Here is a 21182-nt window from a genome sequence, read left to right on the forward strand (position 1 = left end):
GGGCGGGGCCTGGGGAGAGGGCGGGGCGGGGCGGGGCGGGGCCTCGCGCGCGCCCGGGTCGGGCAGTTGTTCCTGCCTGGGGCTGAGAGCCGCGGGCGCTGGATCCCTGGGGCGCCGCTCAGCAGGGAGAAAGCGTTCCTTAGGAACGGCCTGTGGCGTTACGGGGCTGGCAGCACTGCCACTTGTAAAAAGAAGCTCCATCAATACGCGAGGCACAGGCTTTCGGGGGAAGGGGTTGTTTGTGCGGCATGAGCGGTTCCTGCCGGCGCTGGGCCCGGCGCTTTCCGCGCACGGGGCGGGGCCGGGCCGGGCCGGGCGAGCAGCGGCCGCTCCTCCATCGCACGGCCCGGACTGACACTGTGCAGTTCGGGCCTCCGCAGCACGAAAGAGACAGTCCTACTGTGCAGGACCGTAAGGATGGTCAGGGGTCTGCAGCTTCTCTCTTATGCAGAGAGACTGCAGGAGGTGGGCCTGTTTGGTCTGGAGAAGACCAGAATCAATGTTCAGAAACATCGTAACGGCGGGTGCCAAGAGGATAGCGCCAGATAAATTTCAGTGGTGCCCCGTGGCACAGCACAGAGTAATGGCCCTAAACTAAAACACAGGAAGTTTCACCTTAACATGAAGAATTTCTTTACACTGAGGGTGGCAGAGCACTGGGACAGCAGCCTGGGGAGCTTGTGGAGTCTCCTGTCTGGAGACATTCAAAACCCACCTGGACGTGCACCTGTGTCACCTGCTTTAGGTGACTCTGCCGTGGATCCCGTGGTCGAACTGGTGCATTCCACACACAGCGGTTCCGTGTGAGAGCTCTCTGAGCGCACAGGGGAGCCGGGCGTGCTGCCCCGCCGGTGGGAGCACGGGCTGCTCAAGCGGGGTGTGCCGGGGAGCGGGGAACCACCGCTCCCACTGCCCGGCTGCCGCACAGGCTACCGGCACAGGCCCCGAGCGCTGCGGCGGGACGACAGCTCTGCCCGCCGGCTCCGCCCGCCGGCTCTGCCCGCCGGCTCCGCCCGTCAGCTCCGCCCGTCAGCTCTGCCCGCCGGCTCCGCCCGCCGGCTCTGCCCGTCAGCTCCGCCCGTCAGCTCTGCCCGTCAGCTCAGCCCGCCAGCTCTGCCCGTGAGGGCCGGCCCGGGGCCGCCCCGCCCCTTGGCGGGCCGGGGGCGCGGTCACCGCCCGCAGCGCGGCGGGCAGGGCCGAGCCCGGCGGGGCGGGCGCGATGGGCGCGCTGCTGTGGTGGGACCCGCTGCGGGCCGGCAGCTCGGAGGTGGACTGGTGCGAGGACAACTACACCATCGTGCCGGCCATCGCCGAGTTCTACAACACGGTGCGTGGCGGCGGTGCCCGGCGGAGCGGGAGCGGCGGCGCTCGGCCCCGGGGGCTGCGGGGGGAGCGGGGGCGGCGGGCAGGTCCCTGCAGCCCGGGACGCTGTGCTGCCTCCTGCTCCGTCCCCTGCGGGGTTTTCCTGTGGCACTGTAGCGTGCCTGACATGGCTGTCGACTTCTTTTCCTTCTCCGGCTGCTGGCATGCCTAAGATTAAGGAATTTTTACCTAGTTTTTAAGGTATAAAATGAGGAGGTTTACTAGTCGTACTATTACCGGTAAGTAGTGTGCAGCAGGCCCTGTCTTCGTCTTTGTCGAGACTTGTGGTGGCCAAGCACCGAATTTTTGGTGCTGGCTTGCCCTGGTCTAGTAGGCTTTGCATAAACAGGTGTCAGCGCCTCGATGGGCATGCATGGCAGTGATGGATCAAGATAAAGAAGTACCTTGGTCTTCAGAGGCAAAACTGTGTTTCTCCCGAACATGTTTGGCTCCAAGAAGGCAAAGCTTTCATGGAGAGTTTGCCTTTAGGTTGCAGGATGAAGTGAGGAGTGTATTTTCTGAAGAGGAGGAGATACCTATTTAAGAAAGCAACTGAAGAATGGAAGGAGAAGGAAGAGGAATAATGTAATTGTTGCCTCCTTACAGTTAGTCATGGTTTACTCACGAGTCCTCTTGCAGCTTTCCAGTACCTGTCAGCTGCTGGAGAGAACTTAAGAAAACAACCGCAGCAGCAGAGCCAGACTGCCCTGTACCACACACTTTGGAAAGGGAGCAATGCTCCTGAGATCCTGTTGATATGAAGAATGGCAGTGCCAGATCCACTAGAGGGGATAATCCGTTGGGCTTTCAGGTTGTTTGCCCTTCCATGAAAATCACCTTTCCAGGGGCAAACCTGCAAATGCTGTCAGTTTCTGTTCTATAGGAGGTGATGTGCGCACAAATGAGGAGTTGGAGCTTCTGCTTTGTCTCTTTTATACTTTAAAGTGGCCAGTTGGTTTTTTTTTTTTTTTTTTTTTTTTTTTTTTTTTTTTTTTTTTCCCAAATTCCATCCTTATCTGAGCTGTCTTTCCCTTTCAAGCCGTGTTTCTTTGACTGCCAATAGTGGAAGAAGAAGTAGGTGTCTGGCTTCCCCCTCTGGAGTTCGTATCACGGGAGGTTCTGCATACATAGAACAAATAATTCCATGATGCACTGTATACATTGCTAACTTTGTTAGCTCATTGTTACATTGTTTTTTGTTTTTTTCTTGTACTTAACTGCCGAAGTCCTAAAGATGGTAGCTGATCCGTGCCACTGAGGAATTTTGAAGGGGTGTGAGGGAAATTGTCGGCTTTTTTTGTGTGTCTGATGTCACTGTGCAAGAACCAAAAACAAAGGGAGGAAAAGGCCAGGATAAACAAGTTATCGAAGGCAGCAAATGTGTTTTGTAGCCAACTATGCAGGGGGGATGGGTATCCTTCTACTGTATGGCTGGCTTATTCTGGGGTAGAGTGAATTTTCCTCATAGGCAGGGATATGGGGCGATGTTTTGTGCTGGAAACAGTGTTGATAACTCAGGCATGTTTTCATTACTTCTGTACAGGGGTTACTCAGGCCTTTTATGCTCCTCACCTCACCCAACTAGCAAGTGGGCTGGGGGTGCAGAAAGCTTCTGGAAGGGACACACCTGGGACAGCTGATTCTGTCTGACTCAGTGAATTCCCCAGGCCATATGGCATTATGATCAATATGTAGAGCTGGAGGAAGGAGAAGGAAGCATTTGGGGCCTTTAGGGTGGTGGCATTTGTCTTCCCAAGTCACTGTTCCTTGTGATGAGGCCCTGCTTTCCTGGGGATGGAGAACATCTGCCTGTCCATGGGGAGTGCCGAATGAATTCCTTATTTCACTTTGCTTGTGTGAACAACTTATGTTTTCCCTATTGAACTGTTCTTATCTCAACCCCTACAAGTTTTCTCACACACATTTACCCTCTGATTTTCTCTCCTATCTTGTTGTGAAGGGAGTGAGCAAGCAGCTGGGCAGTGCTTAGTTGCTGGGTGGGATTAAATCACAACACTGTACTGAGCTGATTAGCAGTGGTATAGAAGTTTGTCAAAATGCTAGAAGCTGCACTTGTGTCCAGATGAATAACTGAGGCTTCAGACAGGTGGACAGACACGGAAGAAAGTTTATCTCAAAGCCTGCTGTGTTGTGGCAGCTGTGTACGAGTCAGTAAGCTGTACACTGAAAGAGGAGGAGAAAAAGAGGCAGTGTTGAGGGTAGTCATGTTTAGGCTCAGTAATACCAAGTCATTGTTAGGGCTTGATTTCTGTATTAGCAACTTCTGAAAATTAAAACAGTGAGTTGCAGTGGACTGATGGGGTTGTGCAACTGTGTCCTCAAAAAAACAGATGCTCACAGGACAGTTACGAAGTTTTAGCCCTACTCTAAAATGTACCTTAGGTGGCATTTATTTAAATAATTTTATTCTAATTTTCTAAATTTTATTGCTTCCAGAGGGAGTTTGTTCTGACTGTTTCAAACACCCTTGAAGTTCCAGGAAGCACTCCTCAGCAGACCTGAATCTGGCATCTGGGTCATTAAGCTTTAGATTAAAACCTTGCTAATCCAGACTTTAAACGGCCATGACTGAGGTCAGAGTTATGGTTGAGGTCTCACGCAATATTCATGTAAGCACAAAACTGGAGCAGCTTATCTGAAATGTATATTTTAAAAATTTAATTACTTATTCTGGTGAGACTTAAACCAAAGCACTCAACAAAATTAAATCAGTAGGAAAAATCTGTTCAGAGGTTTTGTATAAATGGATCAACTAATTTTTTAAAACATACATAAGATAGACTTAAAATTATTTTTGTCTAGCTAAAGTGATTCAGGTCTTAAACTTTTCCAGTAAAGAGGCCACAAAACACTCTGTAGCTCAAATAGAAGGAACACTTTTTTAATAAAAAAGTGTATTTATATATATATATATAAATAAATATATATAATATATTTTAATATATATATTTAAAATATATCTTTTTTCTGAAATTAATAAAATAATGTGTTCTGACACAGTGTAACCCTACTGCAGACCATAACAAATGCCGTCACATGATCAAAATAATTTTCTCTGTGAAGAGGTATTTAGGAAGTAAAAGATTTTTTTTGTTTGTTTTAAATACTTGAAAACAGTATTTTTTTTCTTGTTGGCTGAGAGAGTCAGTACTTAGCAATTTAGTATGTTGCATTTAGTTGTGCTTGTAATTTCCATTTATGAAGGGAATTGCCAGGGTTTTATTCTTTTTCTTTTGTCCCCTAGTGGCATGGAAATAAAAGTTTTAAAAAGTTATGAGGTAGTCTTAGGAGTGTGAGAGAATGCTTTGTACTCTCCCTACTGCATCTTTTTTACCACTGAAGAGTTTTAGTGCATAAGAATGTCATGTTTAGGTAGCAGGATATGGAGGATACACACACTCTGATGTTACTGAGAGCTACTTTAGTTCAGTTTTTAGTTCAGAAAGACATGGTGCAGTAGGTTTTTCTGTAGTAGCTGCTCTGCTCTGCTGCAGCTGCTCTCAAGGAAATGTAATCAATAGTGATGAATACATGAGCTTTGGTAGGACTGCAGGAAACATACTGTATCAAGACAGTGGCCAGATATGAGTGAAGTTGTGTGATCATGATCTAAGCAAGCCCATTCGCTCTGTCCTACAGACCTATGTCCTGAATTTCTATAATATAATTAATTGAAAATTAAGACTAAAGGTCCAGAATTGTATGAAGCCAAAAGAATGGACTGTTACTGAAAGGCTGCCTGCCTATTTCCAGAACTATAATGTTTAACTATTGCCTTTTCCAGATGCCAAAGGAAATCTTCTGTACTACTGATGTAAATTTTTGCACTTACTGTAACTATTAAAGTGTTTGAATTGTACATTACCAAATCATGGAGGCCAGTTGTGTATTAATATAAAAAATGCACATGCAGTGTACTTTCTGAAGCCATATTTTCTGAAGCTATACTTTAATATTGAAATTTTTAGTACTACAATTATTTCAGCTTCTGAGATGTTAGGAAATCCTCCTGATGGCCACTGTAAAGAGTACAAGTCAGACTCCAGTTTGCAAGGGGTTTCTTGCATTTGCAGGCAGGACCTTAGCATGAGTGGGAGTTCATTGCCAGAGGAGCACTACCATAGCACAGAACTGCTCCCTTGTTGGCGGCTAATCACTTGTATAAATTTACGTTGCTACACCTGTGGTAAGTAAATCTAATGTGTCCTTTGCCATCTTGTTCCTAGGTGGAATAAGGACTTTCTAGCCAAATTTTGATAGGTTGTGATTGCCTGTTCTGATTTTCATCATGGTTGATTTCAGCTGTAGAGATGGAAAAGTTTACTTCCAAACCACTTGGTTTATAACCACTTATTTTCACACCTGGACACTTCCCTTTGGCCGAACTGTATCTAAAAGCCTAAAATGCATAGGCCACTTCCTGGCCCCCAGAGGACTTACTCATATTCTATCATCCCTGCTGTCACTGTATATGCTTCCTACCTACTTCGGAGTGAGGGAAGTCTTCCTGTTCTGTGTATGTACCAGCACATCATGTACTGAGATCCTGGTCCCTGACTGTATTCACAACTTTGCAGACAGTCTCTGCTGAATGGAGTCTGTGTGGGTTTTTTGTGAATGAAAGTTGCTCAGGTAAACCTGTTTTGTTGAATGTGTAGGTTGCTTTACATGAGTTAAAACAACTTCATCTACCTCTTAAAATCTGTTCTCAGACCCCGTTAAGAGGTTGACAACAGTACCTGAATGAAAAAAATCCTGTTATTCTTCAATTATTTCTCCACTAAATTTTCATTATTGTCAGTACCAGTTTGTAAGTTTCTGTGAAGAGGTGATCTGTCCCAAAGGAATGTTCTTGACCCAGAGTTGTTTTATACATCAGCCTGAGAGGAGTGTTGCTGGGGGTGATTTTCTCTTGTGCTTGGGCTAAGCAGGTAGACATGGGAAAGCTGAGGCTGGAGACTCCTCCTGTCCTTTGGCCCACTGTGAAGCAGCAATAGTCTGTTTTCATAATTGCTCAGATTCTTTGCCATTGCTGGCCCTCAGACCTGGCAGCTCCTGGAAAGAACAAAGTGATTTCTACTACAGAGACAGTTCCTGCTAATTGATAGTAAAGTGTTTTCAGTATTTACAGAATCATGCTTTAGGCTGTTTGTAAGCAAGAAAAAACAGAAAGCATGTCTTCATTAAAATAATACATATTATATTAAAAAAAAAACTACCAGCAATGATCTGAATTATAGCATTCCCACCTTCCTATAACTGGTTTTCAACCATGTTCTGTAGTGAAGTACCAAGGGAAAAAATTGAAGTGTAAAAGGACTTAAATCTCCAGGTGCTCTTTACCCTGCACAAAAAGGCTTCTAACTCTTTTAGCCTAGTGTTGCATTTCAGACCTTCCAGACAATAACTATTGTTCAATAAATTGACTTCCTCAAATCTTATCTAGCTCCGCCTAGTGCCAGTACTTCTAGTGCTTTTTTCCATGCTAGGCTTTATAGCCATTTAGAGACAGGTCACTGGTCTGCAATAGCTTGATCTTGTGATTTATTAAAAAAACTAAGGACATTGATCTAATACCAATATCCAACTATGACGGACAAAGACTCTCTAACAGTTTAAAGTTAGAAAGTGTATGTTTATTACGACGCCGGGCAGCGTGAGGGATAGCTCCCAGAAACACACGCGCAATTTACAGATCATCACAGGGTCTTTTATCTACGGAAGTATTGAATACACAAACTACAAATGCATATTCATAGCTCTGATACCTCCCATTCCCCGCTTCGTATGGTAATTAGCCCAAAAAGCCATTAAGCATGCGTAGTTTGTTCTTTGAAATGGGTCAGTGGTCTAGGGTGGGGTCCCAAAATGATGAAGTAAGATTGTCTTCCTCAGCTCTGACTTTTTAACCTTTAGTGTTTGTGACAGCTAAATCCTGTTTTTCCCAGGACTGTTTGATTTATGATTGTATTGTGTTCATAGGGCCTATTGATTATTCAGGATGCAGAAGCTCTAGTTTGACAGCTCCCATGATTTATCAGTTCCTTATCAGTTCCTTCAGTCTGGCTTCTGTTAGCAAAAGGGAAGTCCTAGCTACATTATCTCAGCACTATCTATTTTGACTACAGTCTTCAATGCCTCATTGTACACCTTCTGAATTGTCACAGTCTTGAATGCAGATTCTCAGTAAAACTCCTTTGAGAATTGACTTGAATTGTGACTAACTACATTTTACATTGCTAAAAGTTTTTATGCTGTTACTAATTTAATGGTATTAAACAAAACAAGTTGATGCTTTTGTGAAAACAGCTCAGCATAGGCGGAAGCAGGGGATCATAATTTGTTGAACTCAGGCTTCATTGAATGACAAAATGTTAATATAGAAAACCTGTTAATATTTAAGATTTGTTTATTTTCTGCCTTGTTTTTTTTTTTTCCTAGATAAGCAATGTCTTGTTTTTCGTCTTACCACCCATATGTATGTGCTTGTTCCGTCAATACGCGATCTGCTTCAACAGTGGAATATATTTAATATGGATTCTGCTAGTCGTGGTTGGTAAGTTGGTTACTCTGTGTTTGCCACAGCTCATATAAACGGAGAGAGAACATCCATTTTTCCTGCTTGTACTTGACTGTTTTTTAAATCCTGACATCTACAGAAGAATTTCGTTGTACTTGCTTAAAGCTGAAGCAGCCATGGTTTCTGGAGGGAAAATGCCTTTTGCAAACTGAGGTTGGTGGGAAATTTGACCATAGTTCTGTTGCCTTCCAATTATTCCTTGTACCCTTTGTTGTTTTTTTGTGTTTGGGTTTACTCTACAGCAGTGCTGACTCTCTTTGCTTAAATGAGAGCTGAAGTGCAAGTGCAGCTCAAGAGAGGAGTAGGGTTTTTGTTGTACTGAGAAGGCCCAAGGATGTAGATGTGAGATTCTGAAGTTTCTTCATTCTTGGAGGCACATACAAGGGGATAATCAGAGCCCTCTGGGGTAGTGTGACACTTTCCACCTGTAAATCTGTATCATGGGGTAGTCATCAGATGCTGCTTTTTTTTTTGTCTTACCCATTCTTGTGCTATTGAGAAAATTCCAAAGCAGCATTTGGCATTTATTTCTTAATTGGTTTTGCTTTATACTTTTCCACCTGATGTTTCATCATGCACATCTTTTATAGTAGGAGTTAACATTTTTATCTACTACTTCTCCTTTTGTAATGTACTTTTGTGATGTAGTTTTCTTCATGATTAATGAGGGTATGATGACTTGGATTGCCTCTTAATAAAGTTGATGAGTTTTATCACCTTTTCTAGACCAAATGGTAGCTACCATTTCCTCTGAAGTTCTAAGCAAGAGCAGAGTGTTTAAGTCTATTATGGTATTCTAGCTGTTCATAATATTGTCTCTTGATTCATTCTTCCAGGGATTGGATCTGTTTATTTTCATGCCACCCTCAGTTTCTTGGGCCAGATGCTGGATGAGCTGGCTATTCTCTGGGTTCTGATGTGTGCTCTTGCCATGTGGTTCCCTAGGAGATATCTGCCCAGAGTTTTTCGAAATGACAGGTAATCATACAATGATACATTGTATGCTTTCATGTTTTTTGAAACTTATTGTGCTCACATCTAAACCTGCACATAATGGCACGAAGTTATCAACCTCACCACTCTCACTGCTGTCTTTTCTTACTCCATTCTCTTCCAGTTGCTTGTACCGCATTCAGCCCATTTTGTTCAAAATTCCTGAGTCAGCAGTTACTGGTAGTGGGATATGTGTCCTGTAACTTCAGGTGATTAGATGAAATTACTTGCCTCTGGAATTGTCTGTTCTTATTGATTCTAGGGAGACATTTGTTGAGTAGTTTATATAACTTATGTCTTATGTAGGAGAAGCCATCTTTCACTCTTCCTTTTGTATATCCTGAAGTGTATATATACAAGTAAACCTATGAAAGTCAGTTGAATGTTCATCTGATTTTTAAGACAGTGGTTAAGGATGGTGTTTAGGTCTTCTTAGGCTGAGTGTGTCTTTAGAAACCTATTGTGCAAAGGGATTTTTTTCTTTTTCTTGCAGGTTTAAAAAAATACATTGTAGCCAGTTTAAACTGTTTGGTTGAGGTTTGCCCCCCTATAAAAACATTATGTTGTTTTTTTATGCAGTAAAGATGTTGAGGTAATGGAGAGGCTTGAATTGCAGCATCAATGTTTTTCCCTCTGAAGATTGCTAAGACTGCTGCCTTTTGCCCTCTTACACTGTTACTCTCTGCAGGAGTTTTTTGAGTTTGTTTGTGTATTTCATTGTTAGGGGTTTTGTTTGGTTTTTTTTTTTTCTTGGCAATATGCCAGATTAGAAGTTGCTAATGCATGGGGAGAAGTTTGGTGCCTAGACTCACCATACCTCAAAATAGCTTGCACTGGATAGAGTGTACTTTAATTACTGTATTCAGCCTATGTGCATGGCCCATTTCTCTTCAACATCTTCATAAATAACTTGGACTTGGACACAAGACTGGAAGGAATACTAAATAAGTTTGATGACCACACTATATTGGGAGGAGCTGTTAAATCCCTTGAGGGCAGAGAGGCCTCCACAAATGAGAGTAATCACAAACCAAATGAAGTTCAACAAGGGAAAAGTGCTGCATTCTGGGATAAGGCAAGTCTGGTTGTATGGACAGATTTAGAAATGAGGTGCATGGAAAGGGAGGAGCCTGGGGGTCCTGGTCAGTGGCAAGTTGACCCAGCAGTGCCCTGGCAGCCAGGAGGGGCAACCCTGTCCTGGGGTGCATCACGCACAGCATCACCAGCCAGGCAGGGGAGGGGATTGTCCTGCTCTGCTCTGAGCTGGGGCAGCCTTGCCTCAAGTGCTGGGGGCTGGTTTGGATACTGCAATATAGGAAAGACTATAAAACTGTAATAGAGCATCCAAAGAAGGTAACAAGGATGGTGATAGATCTGGAGGAGAAGCTGTATGAGAATGACTGAGGTCACTTGGTTTGTTCATTTTGGTGAAGAAGAGATTGAGTGGAGACCTCACTCCAGTCTTCAACACCCTAATGAGGAGAAGAGAAGGGGCAGGAACCAGTCTCTTCTCTGTGCTGACCAGTGACAGGACCTGAGGGAATGGCCTGAAGCTGAGTCAGAGGAGGTTTACGTTGGATGTTAGAGAAAAGTTTTTCACTCAGGAGGTGGTTGGGCACTGGAACAGCTCTCCAGGGAAGTGGTTACAGCACCAGCCTGACAGAGCTCAAGAAGCATTCAGACAGTGCTCTCAAACACATGGTGTGACTCTTGGGGATGATGCTGTGCAGGGCTAGGAATTGGAGATTTTCATCCGTCTGGGTGCATTCCAACTCAGCATGTTCTATGATTCTGTGTGGTTTAATGGCTTTGTTGCTTTGGTATGAATTTAGTATTTCTGCATATTACAGTGTACTATTATTACAGAACATTGTCAACAAGCTTTACTGGTGTCTTTTGGTTTATTGTGTGACTCTTAGATGTTCAGTTCAAGTGAAGAATTCAGAGTCCTAAATTTATGTGTAATTTATGTAGACTCTATAAATGAGCCCCCAGAAGCCTAGGTTACATTTTGTAAATTAGTGTCTTCTGGTATTGCAGGGTAGGTTCCAAGTATGGACCAATATGCTGTTAAGGAATAACACTTCTGGGGTGAAATACTGTCTCTGTTTAACTTTGTGTTAAAACTGTAAATACTGAGATGAAAGATCCTATTGTATCCTGCCAACTTCTCAGAGAATGTGTCAAGACAGTTACTTTATAGGGAAGGTCTGGATTCCTTTCTGAAGTATGCAGACACTCTGGGCAGCCAACCTGTGCTGGTTTGAAAGCAAACCAGCAGGAGGAGTTAACTCCACACAAATACCTTGCTAGGGATTCCAAGTCAAAATTACAATTTAATAGGAAAAATTTGCAATAAAGGCAATAGTAGAGAAACACTGTCTTAAGCTGACAAAGTCTGAATACGACCAGACACCCTGTTGGTTAGGGTGGTGGCAGCAGTCTCATTGGAGTGATGGATGTTGTCTTGTCAAATCAGTGATCCTGTAGAAAGGTCTGGTCCTTCTCTGGAGCTTCAGTGGTGGTTATTGGGAGCTCTTGTCCTCTGGGAAGCAAGTGGTGGTATCGTGGCGTCCCAATCCCCAGATTATATACAGGTGGGAATGTTAGATACCTCTCCCTGGGCTGGGGTATCTCAAAATGGGATGATGTAATTTTGTGACATATTCTGGGGAGTCCTTGGTGACCCATGAGCCGGCCCTGCTTTAGGCTGAGCTGCATTGGGCAGCTGTTGCAAATGACAGACTATTAACTCCTCATCAGAAAATGCCATAGCTGGTGATAGAATGCATACCTTACATTGTAACCCAAGACAAAACCCTAACCTAGAACAGGTTTGGTAAATCTGAGTTTTTCACTTTGCCTGACTAATCTACTATTATGTCTATTGTGTGCTCACAGTTGTACTCTTCACTTTCTTCATCCTCATCACACTTTGCATTTTCAGTGCTGAAAATGTTATTATCTATCATGACCAATTTATGATGTGTTTATTCATTAGGACATTCATGTCAGATCAGAACTTCCTACTTAAGTTACTTGTTGCTTGCTAGCAGAAAGAAAAACTTTAAAGCAAAAGGCAAATGGAGTGAGCCTAGGTGAGGGTAATGACACTTGTGGCCATGGAATGATACTGTAAAAATATATTGAGAGCCTCTTTCAAACATAGAAGGCCGTCCTTGGACAACAACTGTTTTAAAAAGCAATAGGCCAGTAGTTAAAAGGCAGCATAGTGATCATCTTCCTGCCATAGCCCAGGCATAGACTGGATGTGGGTTGTTTAAAGTGCAAACCTGAAGTTTAAACAACAGTTAACATATATTTAATTTACAAATTGTCAGGCTATCTACATAGGGTGCAATAGTGATTTCATATTTGCTAAGAATATACCAAATCTTAGTCTTATAAAAAAGACTGAGAATTTCTCACCTGCTGTTAAATTTGATTAAGGAAATGTTCTAACTTAGCATGTAAGTTTCAGTATCTTTGAAGGCTCTAAAGAGAAAAAGGAAAGTAAAGTAGACTGTAACATAGCTGTAGAAGTTGAGGCATTAATAATAAGAAAATATCCTTAAAATCCATGTTAAAATCTTGAAGAATGATGAGATAGAACATTTTTGAGGAAGTACAGTGCTGTGTGCAGAGGTAGATGTAAATTTTGTTACATTATTAAAATAACATTGAAATTTCTGGGTTTAGTGATTAAAGTTTTGAATTAAAGCAGTTTTTCTGCCCATACAAACTCTATTCAGAAGCCGATTTAAAGCTGCTGTGGGTGTCCTGTCTGGAGTTACCACCTGCCTGGCCTTCATTAAGCCTGCCATTAACAACATCTCACTAATGACTCTGGGAGTTCCCTGCACAGCTTTACTCATTGCTGAGTTGAAGAGGTAAGTACAATTCTTCTGAATGCAGGCAGCATTGCCTTCTCAGATCCTTAAGACACTGTGAGATGATACACTAGATCCAGCTTCAGTGCTTGTGACAGCAGATCAGAAGTGCTTCTACCACACGAAGAGCAAATATAGTATAAATTTGCTTGGCAGTTCACGTATTTTTTGACAAGGATTTCTTTTCCCTAGGACATTATAGTAGGTCAGATATTTTCTGTGTTCCTGCATTATACATCTTGCTGAAACCTGATTTAACTCAAATTTGTTTATTTATTGTGAAATTAGGGCCTGGGTTTCGCTTTATAGACAGCATTTTTTCTGTATAGTGTGCACATGGGTGAGATGATGGCATGGTTGCAGTCTGGATGCTAGTGGGAATATGGAGCAAGGCCCAAGCACATGTGGAATATGTTCCAATTCCCAAAGTTGTATTGTGAGTCTTGCATGACTTTGATATGAAAATTACTTGATTTCATTTCATTTGATATGAAAAATATGATGGAGTCAGAGTGACATTGATAAGGTCAATCACTACATTTTGGAGGATAGGTGTCAGTCAAGGCTGTAGAAATCATAAAACCATAATGCAAATAGAGAAGAACCCGAGACCCATTTCAACATTTTAGACAGTTCCTCTGTGACAGTGATACCAGCAGCAGTCCAGAGATTTTTTTTTCATCTCTTTATCCACTGTGAAAAGGACCAGGGGAGCACTAGCATTGGAACTTGTCCTTTTTCACCTCTTCTCCAGTGTCTGACAAAGATTTTACAACTTATGCTTGCTCTTATATATTGCATATGTCCATCAAAACAAGTTAGAACTAAATGTCTTCATTCTGATTGTGTCTCTTAGAATAGAGATTTTTCTGTTTGCTACATTACCCTGATCTTCCACTGCTGTACAATGGAAGCCTCTCCAAGCAATGTTTTGTAAAGGTGTTAATGAGTATTTTCTTGTTAGACATCCTTCTGTGTATTTTTTGTGATCAAAGACACTTGGAAACACAATACAAATTGGTTGTGGACAAGTTCAGTAGTGGAACAGTATTGGTGGTGTCTCATTTTGATGGCAGCACAAAGGAACTACTGACAGGGCAAAGGGACATGTGGTTGTGGCACTGGATAATCTGTGAATTCTCTGTCAGTTCCATATCAATTTTCCAGGCATGAAGACCTGAGAAACTTGAAAGGACAAGTTGTTAGTGTCTCCTAAGTTTGGGTACTGTTGTTTCAAATCTAGGAATTGGTATGCCTACAAGTATTTGTTTTCTAAAACTCTTTCTGCAGGTCATTGTCCTGGTTTGGGACAGATTTGGGAGGAAATCCAGCATCATGAAGTCCCCCCAGGACAGTCATTTGTTACTAAAATGTCTGTAGTTTCCTGGTCTTTTTTTTAGAGAGAGAATTAAGGACACAGATAGACCTTCTTTTTCAACTGGTGAATAAAAAGGGACCAGAAGTGATATAGGGCCCTCTCTGGTTGTGCACTGGGATGGTTTAATACTGTTGATATTTGTGGATGAATTCCTAGTGTAAAAGGCAAATAAGAAGCTTTTATTTTAAGCTGTGCTGATCCTTTTGAAATTTAAAGGGTTACATTCTTGTAAACTGAGAGGTAAGGAGTCATCTCATCCCTTGTGCAGGGGGAGAATTAATCTAAGCATTATTTAAAAGGTTTGGTATTTTTCCATTCTGTGCTACCATAGCCAGGAGGAGACTTCATATCCAAGTCTGGCAGGCTGCAGTGGAAATTTTTCTGTGAAACAGATATTTGGGGAAGAAGGGAAAAGTTGCTTCTTTTCCATGCTGAAGTTTTTGGTATTTTAGACCAAAACTCCTTGTTGATATTCCTATTCTAGACCGTGTCAATTTTGTACAGAATTCTGGGGAATCAGAACCACTGTTTTTTTAAATGAAAATTTTCTGCTTATGTTTGTCTTTGATGAGGAGATAATGTTGTCACAAAAGGGCATTACATTCTTATATGTGGACCTGGTAAGGTCAGTTGTATGGCTGGGAAGTATTGTGGGTAGGATGTGATCATAAAGAGCAGAAGGTAGTCAAGTGTCCTTGAAAGACAAAGAAATTGTTGAACTTTATTCTCATTTCTGTCACAACAAATCCATTCCTGTGTTTCTTAAAAAACAAGAAAAATATCTGCTAGAAGATGGTATCGGATGTATATCCTTTGATTTGCCTAGTCCAAGCCATGGAGATTATAATGTCGTCAAATGAGTAGGTATTTAGGGAGTTAGCATCAGGCATATAACTTACTCCCTATGCAGATAGATGCTAGAATATTGTTGCTTAGCTGACTTCTGAGTCTTGAGCAGTGAAAGTTTATCCTAGTTTCTGACCATTATTATTTGATTCTTCTACTAGAAATCTGACTGTTTGAGGGAGTCTTGCTTCACTATTGCAGGTTCCTTTATTCCCTTGACTAAAAGGTTAAGCTAGTTAAAAGTTTAAAATATTTCTTAGGATAGAAAGGGAGATACCTGTGTAAAATCCAATCAATCAACATTGCACTGGTTTGAAGAAAAGCTGGAACGCCTTTTCGGGGATTTCAAGACATTAGAAGGTATTGCTGCTGGAAGTGTATATTTAAGGCGTCCCTTAAATAGCAAATGACTGTTTGCAGAAATGCTGATATTTGAATAATTGGTTTTTGTTAAACAGAGAACATTGTGCATTATGTGGATGAAAGGGAAAATAGAAGTACAAGATTTGTGAGATCCAGTTTCTTTCAGAATAGAATAGGATAGGATGAATGTGTCTTTTAGACCCTCAGCTAACAAGTTTTGGTTTAGTTCTTACCAGTGTCCATATCTGTTGAGAAATAAAAGAAAGGCTACATGTCCAGGTGGTATTTGCATTGTATCTCTTAATTGTAAAAGCAGTGGCTATGCAGTCTCTTGCTTCTCCAGCAAGCATGTCTTCCCCTCATCTGAAGCGCAGTTACTGCAGAAACTGAAGACTCCATGATGGGTGATCTCAGAAAACCCAGGAGTATTACAGAGCAGGCTGTGCTCTTCCTGTTGTGATTCTTCTGCCTTAAACTAGTCCGTTGCAGAACACCCTACAATATCTAATCTTGTTTATAGAAGTAATTTGCAGCACACCATGGTGGTACTGAGGAAACCTCTCATTACAGTCTATACCATTGCTATGGCTGATCTTATACTGGGTAAGCCTTCAGTTCTCTTTGCAGCCTTGAATTCTTTGAACCATGCAGGTTGATTGCCTTTTCCTCTTGGTATTCAGGTAGTTAGGTCCTGTCTAAAGGAGGTCTTAAGTTGGAGGCCAAACCTCTTGTCTTAAGTAGGATGCAGTTGCATGTGCTTATCTCTTTTAGATATGTCCAGGGAATCCTCATATTCTCAATACACACACCCTTTCCTTTGTCAGAATACACAAATACTCATCTCAATAGTCCAGTTTTATCCATCAAATAAACAAAATTGATTCATATGCGTATCTGCTTAGGTACATGGTTTAGTGTTGTTAGGAACAGTAGTACCTCTCACGGAGGAATATAAATGCCTTAGTGTTAACAGAAGTCTTTGTACAGTAACAAATATGAACAAATCTGAGCATTTGCTGCATGGCTGGTTGTTAATGAACAGCATGTGTAACTAATCACTAGTAACACCCATCCCTAGGTATAGGAATAGTTTGATATTTGCCCACCATTGGTACACTGGTTTAGACAATACCCAAAACACAGGTACTGATAAAAAGGTTTGTTTTGTTACCTTACCTCTGCCTTGCATCGGAGCCAGACTTACTGTAAATTAAATTCATCAGTTAAGTACATTTGTGGTGGAGTAATTTTAATGATATGTGTCTGGCATTGTTTTTAACTATTGATTTATGTTTTTCTCCTTAGGTGTGAAAACCTGCGTGTATACAAACTGGGTCTCTTTTCAGGGCTTTGGTGGATGCTAGCACTTTTCTGCTGGATCAGTGACAAAGTGTTTTGTGAGATCTGGTCCTCATTTAACTTTCCCTATTTGCATTGTGTATGGTAAGTGTTGTGTATAAACTCCAGAGTTTGATTCGAATGTGATTCATCCTCACCACACTACCCTTCTGTGCTGCTTGGTGGCTATTTCTGGTTAGTTCTAGACAGAATCAATGGTAAGATTTTATAAGTCCATAAAGCTTTTTAAAGTCCATATAAGCAGAAGTACAAGTTTTCTGCTATTCAGGGTGGCAGATCTAGGAGTCTCTTTGGCCTGATTGTGTTCTTAAGCCATTATGTTCATTAATTGTAACTGAATTCCTTGCTATACTGGTTACTGAAGACCATAGCTGTGACTGTGAAAACTTAAACTGCCATTGATAATGGTGGTAATCCTCACGATGGATGAGGATTAGTGGTTAATTAATGATGGTGATGTGAAGGAGCAGTTAAGGGCTGTGGTGGCTTTTCTCTTTTGCCACCCAGCAAATCATGGTTACTTACTTGAGATGCCATATCTCAGCATTTCTGCACAAATCTGAAGGTGCAGAGAAGCCAAAAAGCTGCAGCCTGTTTAGACCAAGGATAAACTTCAGCTTTGTAGTTTTCCTTGTTATCTATATTCTTTACCTCCATGCAAAAGACAGACAGGAATCCAATGGGGGCCTTGTGAGAAGATGGTAAAGGACAAGACTGATTTTAAAGTATGGTGATACAGTTGTTTACTGAATTTATTTTACTGATTCATTTTTCTTTCCTTTTCTTTCTTTCTTGGTGTGTGGGTGGCTATTCTCAGGCACATTTTAATTTGCCTTGCGGCATATCTGGGATGTGTCTGCTTTGCTTACTTTGATGCTGCCTCGGAGATCCCTGAGCAGGGCCCTGTCATAAAGTTCTGGCCCAGTGAAAGGTGGGCATTCATTGGAGTTCCCTACGTCACCCTCCTCTGCGCACACAAAAAAACATCTGTGAAGATTACATGAAGTTGGATCCTTGGAATGGGGATGGATTTTCAAGTTATATTCCAGCACAGACAATATTTATATAATGATAAATGACTAGTGTTGCATTTTCTCTACTTCCTAAGATAGGCAGCTCTTCAAGTGTCATAGGATGAGGATGGAAGCATGTTCATTCCTCTCTAAAGAAGAGAGAGGAAGCAGGAGTATGGGGGCACTTGAACACTAAAGTAACAAAATGGCTTCTTTGTTTTTTGCACTGTGTTTTTGATGTAGCATTTCTCCTCTTGATAAGAGCTCTTTTCCAATACCAGGGTGAAGGAATGATCTTTTTGTAGTAGGAATCTACTGGTGCTCAATCCACTTCTTTTGTAACTTTCTTTGTGAAAGAAGGCAGTCCAAGATGCCTACATGCCATCCTGTGTCCTTCTTAGCTCTGATTTTGCTGCACTTACACATGGCCACAAGAGTGTGCACAAAGCCCGTGCTATTCCCTGCCTGGTGTGGCACCCAGGCTGTGTGTTGCTTTGGATCACAGAATACATGATTGCTTTCCCAAGTACAACAGAAGATGAGTGTTTGCAGCTGCATTACTCTGTAAGTGCACTTGGGCAATGTAAATGCAGAGGGAGCTGACAGAAGTCCCTAAAACTAGGTAGGAGCTCAAGGATTTTATTATATTTTCACTGTCCTGTGCATACTTGTATGCTGCACATTTCCTTCTTGCAGAAATGTCACAGAAATCCCTCTCTACCTCTTGAGACATGTTCAGTCTTGAATTTGACATTGAAGTGCTCACAGAAGTGTGAACATTACCTTCAGTAAGATCTCAGGTCAGCATTGATTGACAGTGTGATTAAATTATGAAAGCTCATAGGTGTCTAGCTGTGTGTCTAATTTTGAGAGTTGACTTCTCACCAATTCATTGCAAAGTGATGTAAAAAATAGTCCAGCACTCCACTGGTTATACTTAGGAAAAAAGTAGATAACTGCTTAAAAACCAAGCTGAATACCTAGATTTCACTGAGCAATGAGATGTGATATTGAGTCTTGCATTCTTGCAAAAGATTCTGATTTTCTGTGTTTTTTCTCCATTTTGTAAAGATATGGGATGCCTAGGCCCATTTAGTCTTAAGATTATTGGTGTTGAGGTTCAGTAATGGCTATAGTTCTTGCAAGCAACTAATATAAGGCCTGTTTTAAAAAATGGTGCAAAGTGCAGGCATGTTTTTCAAGTATGAACAATTGTAGCTGCTAATAGCTGCAGTTTTGGAGAAAAAATTCTCACATTCCTCAGAACTCTAATATCAGAACTCTAAGCAGGATAAGGCTTTGAATATACATTTTTATTAATAAATGTAATTTCTTTTTTTAGTATTAGACCATGAAATATGATTTTCTCTTTTGCTTACATCTCATGTTGTACTTGTTTTTTATCTGTGCAGAAATGTTCTCTATACAGTATCATCTTTATGAAAGTGGTTTTTAGCAAGAACTTTGTGCTGAATTAATCTTCAAGCATTTAAAAACCTTTAAAACTTTTGTATAAAAAATTATGCTTAGAAAGCAAGAAGTAAGGTGTATGCTGATACTCTTGAAGCAAATTGTTAGGGGGAGATATGATTTTTTCATGAGACCTTCAAAATCGGTGAGTAGACTACTGTCAGATGACTGCCAGATGGTAAAAGCAGCATAAAACCTTTCCAGTGGAACACTACATATTTATACCACTTGCTAATAGATCTGAAACATCTTTTTTTTTTGACACACACTGATACAATTTTTGTATAAAACCTGTTTGTAAAAATTTATGTAGTGATGTTTGTTACTCTTTGAAACACAGCTTTTTTTTTTTTTCTTCCTCTCCCCCTGATTATGAAATGCTCAACTTCAGACACTTCTCAGGTATTAAAAGTTCTATTATTAGATCCTTTTACAGATAGGATTGCTGGCTGGAACCCAGCTAAGTTTTCTGATGCTTAACATGGCCCTACTTTGAGTAAGACCTTTTGATAGTGTTTGCTAAATTATTATGTTATGGTAAGTAAGTTATTTTCAGCATTACCTGGGAACCTAATAACTGCAGACATAATGTACTATTCAAAATGACTGGAGCCTTTCTACTTAATATCTTGCTTGAAAGCAACCTCTGACTCAAAGGGCTCTAGTTAATCTACTGTCAATTGCTGTCTTATACTCTGCAGAGTCTGACTGCTCACAAAGAAGTAATTTTGTAATTTAAAAAAATCTCGATAGGGCATTCAGCTATTGAAGAAGTAAATTAATGCAGATAACAGGCCAAGAATCATCTCCTGTATTTTTATTATCTAATATCTAGCCTTTTTTACCCTTCGTGAGGGATTTTGTGAACAAAGATCACTATGTGTTCAAAGCTTCACAGTGGAACTGGTTGGAGTGTTCCTCTGTAGCAGCAGCTCACCACTTTTAGATTTAGCTATTGTACTTTACATGAAATTAGTATTAACTTATATAACTGAAAATAGTTACACTTATTTAAATAAATAAAAGACATGCATTTTACAAGATTCAGTTGTACAGAATGCAACTACACAATCATATTAGTACCCAAAGAAGTATGTGATTGGCATACAGAAGAGTTTGTGCACTGGATCATACAGATTGATAAAGTATGCCCAAGGAGCTGTATTACATTGCAGTATAAAGTGATTTATATGCACCTGCAGGTTTTAAAGCCCCAGAATGCTTTCTTTCCCTGCTGGCAGGAAGTGACTTAGTTCCCAGTGTTTAGGTTCAGTTACTATTTTAGTCTGTTTAGTGGGATGCAGTACTGTGTTGAGCATATTGTAAGTATTGACATGCAATATTCATCATTCCTTTAATATTAAACTTCAGGTTTTTTAAGAAAGAATGGTTACTTTTCAGTGGTAGCACACACCCAATTCACAGTCATTAACAACTCAAGATGTACTATGTAAGGAGTGGCAGAGGATTGAGGGTTTCTTCCATCTCCATTTAAGTCTGTATATGAAATGTTTGTGGAAAACATGTAATACTTTGCAGCATTAAACTGTATTTGGAGTAAATAATGTTTGTTTTTGCATACATCATGTTTGTGGAGAAGAATGCAGCTGCCAGTATGCCTTGAACTATAAGGATTTTTTCCCTTACACAGTTATCAGCAATTCTGACTCTGAGGAGGGAAACTGCATTAGATAGAAGAGAATTAATTAATTAATGAGATAGTGATTACTTTGCATGTCAAACTGATTTTTGCAACTATTACAAATACTTGAAAACTGTAAGCCCATGAATCAGCAAACACAAGTAGCAGGAATGGTTAAAAATGAGTGGCCTATGTTTCCACAAATAGACAAAACTGGGTCAGAGTGAGTACATCTGGGAGAACAAAGTGGAGATCTTCAGTGTAT

At 41.1% G+C, this 21182-nt stretch overlaps 1 protein-coding gene across 1 annotated transcript; it reads left to right on the plus strand.

Moving 5' to 3' along the window:
• Positions 1–1219: 1219 nt before the first annotated feature.
• ACER2 (alkaline ceramidase 2) lies at positions 1220–20788 on the plus strand (the record flags this gene model as incomplete). The annotated part of the gene is made up of 6 exons (XM_083884154.1): positions 1220–1327; positions 7825–7939; positions 8800–8941; positions 12709–12846; positions 16739–16876; positions 17610–20788. 6 exons carry the CDS (start codon positions 1220–1222, stop codon positions 17794–17796), a joined length of 828 nt encoding a protein of 275 aa, XP_083740280.1. The 3' UTR covers positions 17797–20788.
• Positions 20789–21182: the final 394 nt, after the last annotated feature.

This window comes from Zosterops lateralis, assembly GCF_965231275.1.
Source record: "Zosterops lateralis genome assembly, chromosome: Z".
Taxonomy (NCBI): domain Eukaryota; kingdom Metazoa; phylum Chordata; class Aves; order Passeriformes; family Zosteropidae; genus Zosterops; species Zosterops lateralis.